Raw genomic sequence first — 8,398 nt, forward strand, 5'->3', positions numbered from 1 at the left:
TATTTTTTTGACTTTTGTTCGTGCGTAGATTTCACAGAGTTGTAACAGTTTTGAAGGAAAGTTCAAGGTTGTCAGACCAAGTAGTCTCTGTCCTGATGGTGGCTCTAGAGGGATTGTTAAAATGACCCAAAAATGTCTGTCTAACTTTCTTGGACAGTCTTCCTGTCAGTGTGTCACACTGCATTAAAACCACCTGCTTGTTCTGTGAGCTGACTGCACAGAAAAACCCCCGCAGTACAGCAACAATAAGGTGTGTACTAGTTTTCATTGCTTGGAACTTTTCTTGCTATGCAGCTGAATTTTCCAAGGAGGATTTTTACTTTAACTGCTGCATGGATGTGAAGTAAAAAAAAAAAAAAAAAAAGGACCCCATTGCTCTATAATCCAACCTGCCAACCACAGTAAAAGTCCTATTTGGCCATACAGATGTTTTCAGTTAACATTGCGGTTATAAAGCCTTTATGTTATCAACTTCTGGGTCATTAGGTTCAGCTGTATCGATCTGGTGAATGTTTTCGCACTGTCTGCAATTGAGCCGTGACAATTTTAATAATTATTTAATAATTAATCATAATGTGAAAATGCAGACTTGACTCGACTGTTCCGGAGAAAGCTGGCTCCAATGTATAGTGCCCTTGAGCATGAGACTGACAAAGTGTTACATTTTTTAAGATGAAAAACTACTACTTTATATTAAAAAAAAATGTTTATACATTGACAAGTAAACCAGTGAAAAAACAAGTAAAAATTATCTCTAGTAGTGCCTATTAGTATGTTATCTAATTTTCTATTTAATTGACTTCTTTTGTGTGTTTGTCCCCCCCTGTTTAGCTATTTTGTTTTTCATACCTTAATTTATAAGTTTTGTTTTATGTTTTTGCTGCTGGAGGAATTTATTATGTGCTCACTAACACTTATAACTACAAAGCAGCTTGCATTATTAGGAAGCAGAAAACCTATCAATCTTAATAAAAGTAAACAACAACAAAACATTTGATTGATTTATCATCTTTTGAAAGCACAATTTTCAAATTGCTTTGACAGGTAAAAGTAGAATACTTTAAATAAATTGCCAGGCGTTATGGCCACAAATCAAAGAGAATAAAATTAAAAGGAAGTTAAGGCCCAGGAAAATATCGCATAAAAGTGGATGCAGGGGACTTTTTAAATTATTATTTAAAAGCAAAATCCATTAATCCCCATTACATGAGGAAATACAACAGTCAAATGGCCTTTTTGTTGATCGTGTTCTTCTTTTAAACCCAGTATTATGGGTGACTAAATAGAAAGTGAAACAAATATTAAGCATAAACCTACGTTGAAATTATGGAAAAGGACACAGCATATGCGTAAATACGCATGAACACTGTTTGTTTTTAGCCTTTAAATCATCATCAGCTTTATATTTTAGGGTTGCACATCGGTGAGGGATCACTCAAACTAACCACTGTCTTTAAGTTTGCATTTATGAATTACTTTAGACGAAGAAAATGTAGGTTATGTTTAAAATATTTATTTCATGCACAATGGTAACATTGAATTAAAACTGACTTTCTGATTGAATTTGCATATTATCGATGAACTAAATGAATAAAAGATCACGTAGATTAAGGGTACATTGGATTTTTTTGCATACGTTCAGAGAGGGCATTCCTCCGCATCCACAACAGTCCCGTCTTCAGTCCATCTGTACGCTGTCCACGTCTCATTGGTTCGGATGCGCGGGGTTATGCAGGGCGACGATTCTGTTTGGACCTTCCTGCTGTCACATTAGGGTGACGAAAGCGAGGATTGGCTGAGATCCGTTCAGCAGCGGTTTAGATTGGCCGATGTGTCGTCGCGTGGCTTCATAGATGGCAGGTTAGTGGTGCTGATGCTGTGACAATGGGAGTCATCCAGATATGCATCATCTGGCCCGAGTGTGCCTGAAAGACAGCAGCAGGACCCAGGCTTGTTGTTATTTTAAAGGGACGGAAAAGTAGCAGCAGAGACACGAGGATCATCCTGCTGCTCTGAGAGGGTGAGTTTTACGCACGGAAAACAAACTGGCATGCTGGGGGCGGGGGGCCTCATAGCTGTTTTTGGTGTGAAGTGGGGGGGTAGCTCTGAAGTAGGTTGTTAGCAGGACCGCTCACTGCAAGGATCAGTAGCTCCTGCCGGATTTCTCGCATCCATTTACGATGCGTTTGCCTCTCCCTGGACGCACAGCGCTGAGCACGCTGAGGCACTGTTAATGCAGCGGCTGAAGGAAGGCAGCTGTGAGTCAACTCATCCCCTTGGCCGACTGCATTGCGGAGAGAGCATGTCTTGCAGAATAGCATATGTCAAATATTCTCCACATGCCCGAGACCCAGGTCATGGTGTTATTGTGATGAAGTCTTCATATTGTTTTACATCCTGGGATGTATTTCATTGTATCCAGTCTGATGCAACTAAAAATATGTTAAATTACAAGAAGAGCTCTCATCATCTTTAGTGAAACTCTGAACAGCAGCTGTGCTGCATGTGCACTGATCTGTAGTGAATTGCGTTGCATGCTGGGATTTGAAGTTTAATGAAGAGTATTTAGCTATAAGTCACCACTGTTAACACAAATGTTATTTTTGTTGCTGTAAAAATGCATTTTGGCTTCTCTTTGTTTTCTAAGTCTAGTGATGGGAGTGTTCAGCCGACAGAAGTTTTTCCAAGAGCTCGCTCATGGCTGCCTTCTGCCCACAGCTCAGCAGGGCCTGGAGCAGGTATGGCAGCTGCTGGTTATCTGCCTGCTATGTCGACTTATCTGGATGTTCGGTGAGTACAGAGCTTTTGCACCCCAGCCAGTGTTATCAGACCTTCACTTTAATCTCTAATCACATACATTATTCTTTATTTTTATCTGGCTATGTCAGGTCTTCCTTCTTTTGTGAAACACCTGGTCACAGTGGCAGGAGGTTTCTACACGCTCTACCTGTTCTTTGAGCTGCACATGATCTGGGTGGTCCTTCTCAGCCTTCTCTGCTACCTCTTCCTCTTCCTGTGTCGCCATTCTACCATCCGAGGCACCTTTCTCTCCATCACTGTGCTCATTTACCTGCTCCTGGGGTAAGAGAGTCCTCTTGTGTTACTTGACAGTTCAGTATTACACATTAGGTGTAATACTGAACCAAAGAGCTTCTTTAATAATTCATTTTCCCAATGGGGCCACATGAGAAGCTGGAAGTGTTGTGGGGGTTACATAAATAAGCTGAACTCAATCTAAACTGCTATAAGCAATGAAAATGTGAAACCGGCAAAGTGAAAAAAGCCCAAATTTTGTCAAATCACAAAGCTGGTCTTGACAGCTCCATCTCTGGATGTGTAAAGCTTGGTAAGGAAAAAAGTCCTTGTTGCTTTTGCAGCTTCGCTAGCAAAGCTTTAGATGTCCATTTTCAGTCTGCATCAGTCAACTTCTTGTATTTCTCTGTGTGTTTAGTCTCGTAATGATGATTCAAACTGTAATCCTCAAACACAACAATCTGCTCTCTGTAAACTAAGCACAGTTCTATAGACTCCAGTAAATAAAAGCTCAGAAGTCAATGTCTTCTTAAAAACTCTGCATTCTACATCAAGATTTCTTTTTTAACGTGAGCTGACATCTGTCAGGGCTAGCAAACACATCTGTCATAAACACTGGTTCCAACACGTTACAACGTGCTTTCACACTGGTTCATATGTACGCATGTAAAACATTTTTAAAAAGCACCTGAATTCAAAATAAAAGCAACAAAGTTTATTGTGATTTCCCCCAATATTTCTTTAAATGTATGATGTATACTTATTCACGCCTAAATCCTAATTTCCAATTGACTTTAAGCTTGTGAATTCGGGAATTTGGCCGATTTGGGAAAACTCAAGGAATGGTCTTTTCTTTTCATTACGACTACCTTTCCTTTTCATTTCATCAGGGAGCTACATATGATGGATACCACTAACTGGCACAAGATGAGAGGTAAGACAGCCATCATTTGTCTCTTAAATGTGATTGCTGTCTGTATACTTTAATATTCCCATTAGTAATGTCTAATTTTGGAATACAACAATCATTTAAATGCTGCTGCTGTCATCCAGGTTCTCAGATGGTGGTTGCAATGAAAGCCATTTCTTTGGCCTTTGATTTGGATAGAGGTGTTGTGACCAGTGTGCCCTCACCCATTGAGTTCATGGGTTATATCTACTTTGTGGGCACAGTCATCTTTGGTCCCTGGATCAGCTTCAACAGCTACAAAGAAGCTTTAGAAGGCCGTAAGCTGGTAGGTGCGATACTATATCTTTTAGATCTGAGTGAGGATTAATTAAAAAAAAAGTGAAAGAACAGCTGATGTTTCCTTCTTCTCCTTAGAGCCTTTCGTGGCTTTTAAAAGTGTCTGTTAGCTGGGTGAAGAGCCAGGTCTGCCTTGTTATTTCCAACTGTGTGGCACCCTACCTCTTCCCTTATTTCATACCTGTTTATGGAGACAAGCTGCTACGAAGGTGAGGAGAACACACACATTCATACTGTAAACAAATGCCTGTGTATTCTTGACTTGGTTTGTGGCTTGCTGTTCTGTTAAGATAATGTGTCTGTCACCTGCTTTGTTTACAGCAAAAAGAGGAGGAAGATCAGGTAATTAATTGCCCACCTCAGTGACTCTGAATAAACCAAACACTGTAGGCATGCATTCCTCATAATCACCATTTGTCCAAAACCTTTGCTTGCATGTATCTACCCACTTCATCCTCCTCCTCCTCTCTGTGCAGTTATATATGTACCAGGAGACCCCTCTCACCCTCTCATTTACCACAACACTTTCACCAGCTTGATGAAGCATAAATCATCACAAGGCAAGTCAATAAACCTTTTTTTGTCACTAACATTGCTCTCTTTATCCTAATGCTACTCAGGGCTACACCAGCTAAGTATGTTTTTTACTCATCTGTAGTAGCCACTCAGTAAAGTCGGACGTTATTTGAAGCTGGATTGTGATATTCATCTATTTCTTCCCATTTTGGTGTCCCTGCATTAGGTGGCTACTGGCGTATGAGAACACACTGTCTTTCCACTTTAGCAATTATTTTGTTGGCTATTTGAGTGAAACTACCACTACTCTGGCTGGGGCAGGCTTCACCGAGGAGAAAGACAACCTCAAATGGTTAGAACTGCAAGCGCACCTGCTAACCTTGAGTGTGTTTCTCTTTATTCACATTTATAACAGGCCACCGCCCATTTACCTTTTACTTTGCAGGGATATGACCGTATCCAAGCCGCTTAATATAGAGTTTCCTCGGTCAATGGTGGAGGTGGTAACATCGTGGAATCTGCCCATGTCTCGCTTTCTGCACACCTGTGAGTTCAAGACAGGCGGCAGCTGTTTTTGCTTTAGTTTGCCATTGTGAGTGTAATGATTATGGCTCATTTAAATAGAAATTCTTATACCAGCTCACAGATGTTTTTGCTCTAATTTCACAGATGTTTTTAAGAGTGTACTGAAATTTGGGACATTCTCTGCTATAATGGTGACATATACAGCCAGTGCCCTTTTGCATGTGAGTCCTATGCAGACTTTTCCTACAATTACTTTTTTAAATGCATTTTTTTTTGTATCAGTAACTGGATTATTTTGACTGAAGCTCTTTTACCTCACAGGGTTTGAGTTTTCATCTAGGTGCAGTCCTAATATCTTTGGGATTCATCACTTATGTTGAGCATGGTAAGCAGAGTTTTGTGGGGGGTTTTCTCTTTTCCACATTAGAACCTTTCCATTTGGAGAAGGTGCTTAGGTTTGCACTAATGGCTAATTGCACTCACTGTGAAACACTGTTTCTGTTTACTGCAGTGCTTGTAATTTTCCTCTTATGCTGGAAAAAACTCATCTATTTGTTTTGTTTTAATGCACTGGTCTTGTTTCGTGTTTTAGTGTTGCGGAAGAGGCTTGCAGCTATTTTTAATGCCTGTATACTGTCAAAGAAATGCCTGCCAAACTGCACTCACCAGAACAAAAAGGTAAAATGCAGCTCCCTCGTATATTTGTTCTTCTTCTTCAAACAAAAAACCTTTCAATTATCAACCGTTCAATTATTATTATTTTTATTAAAAAGAATTGAGTAAGTTGAGTAAATATGATCATTTCATATTTGAAACAGGGACAAGATTGATAGCCTTCATATAGATGCTCATTTTAAGGAAGGAGATTTTTTACAGTGGGACTGAGCAAAAGTTCTCCAGGCTTTCTGAAGGTCATTTTCTATTTTTCACTTATTTTCAGAACAGTTCACATTCCTGTGAAAATGCTTAATACTGACCTGTGAGTCATTCAAAGGTAAAAAAAAAAAAGACAGATTTTTAAGCATGACAGTGTTGCCACACACACTTCCAATGTAGTAAAAACAGAGAAGAGCTTTATAGAGTGGAACACTATCAGTCATGGATTGACCTTCCCAGAACCCTGGACCTCAACATTAATGAAGCTGTCTGGGGTCATTTAGACAGAAAACTGAACAAAAGGCAGCCATCCAGCCTGGAGTACACTTCCTGAAAACTGCAACAAAGCTTGCATAAGACTGTTTAGCTGTTTGAAGATTAAAGGTGGTCATACTAAATATTGACTTTCAATCTTAGCATGTTTCAATAAATCACCTTTTTGTTTCTAGCAAATTATGAAGAAATGAAGGGTGGCTTAAGACTTTTACTTAGCACCATATATATATATATATATATATATATATATCTATATATATATATCTATATATATATATCTAAAACACCCAGCACGCCCCTGCGGGCGGTTTATCCTTCAAGCTCGGGTCCTCTACCAGAGGCCTGGGAGCTTGAGGGTCCTGCGCAGTATCTTAGCTGTTCCCAGGACTGCGCTCTTCTGGACAGAGATCTCCGATGTTATTCCCGGGATCTGCTGGAGCCACTCGCCTAGCTTGGGAGTCACCGCACCTAGTGCTCCGATTACCACGGGGACCACCGTTACCTTCACCCTCCACATCCTCTCGAGCTCTTCTCTGAGCCCTTGGTATTTCTCCAGCTTCTCGTGTTCCTTCTTCCTGATATTGCTGTCATTCGGAACCGCTACATCGATCACTACGGCCGTCTTCTTCTGTTTGTCTACCACCACTATGTCCGGTTGGTTAGCCACCACCATTTTGTCCGTCTGTATCTGGAAGTCCCACAGGATCTTAGCTCGGTCATTCTCCACCACCCTTGGGGGCATCTCCCATTTTGACCTCGGGACTTCCAGGTTATACTCGGCACAGATGTTCCTGTACACTATGCCGGCCACTTGGTTATGGCGTTCCATGTATGCCTTGCCTGCTAGCATCTTGCACCCTGCTGTTATGTGCTGGATTGTCTCTGGGGCATCTTTACACAGCCTGCACCTGGGGTCTTGCCTGGTGTGATAGACCCCAGCCTCTATGGATCTTGTACTCAGAGCTTGTTCTTGTGCTGCCATGATTAGTGCCTCTGTGCTGTCTTTCAGTCCAGCTTTGTCCAGCCACTGGTAGGATTTCTGGATATCAGCCACCTCCTCTATCTGCCGGTGGTACATACCATGCAGGGGCCTGTCCTTCCATGATGGTTCCTCGTCTCCCTCCTCTTTCTTGGGTTTCTGCTGCCTGAGGTATTCACTGAGCACTCGGTCAGTTGGGGCCATCTTCCCAATGTATTCTTGGATGTTCCTTGTCTCATCCTGGACTGTGGTGCTGACACTCACCAGTCCCCGGCCCCCTTCCTTCCGCTTAGCGTACAGCCTCAGGGTGCTGGACTTGGGGTGAAACCCTCCATGCATGGTCAGGAGCTTTCTTGTCTTTATGTCAGTGGCTTCTATCTCCTCCTTTGGCCAGCCTATTACCCCAGCAGGGTACCTGATCACGGGCAGGGCGTATGTGTTGATGGCCCGGATCTTGTTCTTACCATTCAGCTGACTCCTCAGGACTTGCCTGACCCTCTGCAGGTACTTGGTGGTTGCAGCCTTTCTAGCGGCCTCTTCATGGTTCCCATTTGCCTGCGGGATCCCCAGGTACTTGTAACTGTCCTCTATGTCTGCAATGTTGCCTTCTGGTAGTTCAATCCCCTCAGTTCTGACTACCTTCCCTCTCTTTGTTACCATCCGACTACACTTCTCCAGTCCGAACGACATTCCAATGTCATTGCTGTATAGCCTGGTAGTGTGGATCAGTGAATCGATGTCTCGTTCACTCTTGGCATACAGCTTGATGTCATCCATGTACAGGAGGTGGCTGACAACTGCTCCGTTCCGTAGTCGGTATCCGTAGCCAGTCTTGTTAATGATCTCACTGAGGGGGTTCAGGCCTATGCAGAACAGCAGTGGGGACAGAGCATCTCCTTGGTAGATCCCGCACTTGATGGTAACTTGTGCTATGGGCTTGGAGTTGG

At 42.1% G+C, this 8,398-nt stretch overlaps 1 protein-coding gene across 2 annotated transcripts in view; it reads left to right on the forward strand.

The window, feature by feature from the left end:
• The first annotated feature begins 1,884 nt into the window (after window positions 1-1,884).
• The window catches only part of LOC308407015 (protein-serine O-palmitoleoyltransferase porcupine-like), a 14,260-nt gene continuing 7,746 nt past the window's right edge, over window positions 1,885-8,398 (forward strand). Inside the window, exons 1-13 of one of the 2 annotated variants that reach the window (XM_080898386.1) lie at window positions 1,885-2,020; window positions 2,648-2,790; window positions 2,889-3,081; window positions 3,924-3,967; window positions 4,087-4,268; window positions 4,358-4,488; window positions 4,601-4,621; window positions 4,900-4,914; window positions 5,022-5,147; window positions 5,241-5,341; window positions 5,465-5,541; window positions 5,642-5,705; window positions 5,913-5,998. In XM_080898386.1, the coding sequence (XP_080754512.1) occupies window positions 2,655-2,790; window positions 2,889-3,081; window positions 3,924-3,967; window positions 4,087-4,268; window positions 4,358-4,488; window positions 4,601-4,621; window positions 4,900-4,914; window positions 5,022-5,147; window positions 5,241-5,341; window positions 5,465-5,541; window positions 5,642-5,705; window positions 5,913-5,998 (1,176 nt within the window). In that variant the 5' untranslated portion in view covers window positions 1,885-2,020; window positions 2,648-2,654. The remainder of the gene's footprint in view (window positions 2,021-2,647; window positions 2,791-2,888; window positions 3,082-3,923; window positions 3,968-4,086; window positions 4,269-4,357; window positions 4,489-4,600; window positions 4,622-4,899; window positions 4,915-5,021; window positions 5,148-5,240; window positions 5,342-5,464; window positions 5,542-5,641; window positions 5,706-5,912; window positions 5,999-8,398) is intronic. The other variant, XM_080898387.1, reaches the window with a different exon arrangement.

This window comes from Rhamphochromis sp. 'chilingali' (genome assembly GCF_963969265.1).
Source record: "Rhamphochromis sp. 'chilingali' genome assembly, chromosome: 12".
Lineage (NCBI taxonomy): Eukaryota > Metazoa > Chordata > Actinopteri > Cichliformes > Cichlidae > Rhamphochromis > Rhamphochromis sp. 'chilingali'.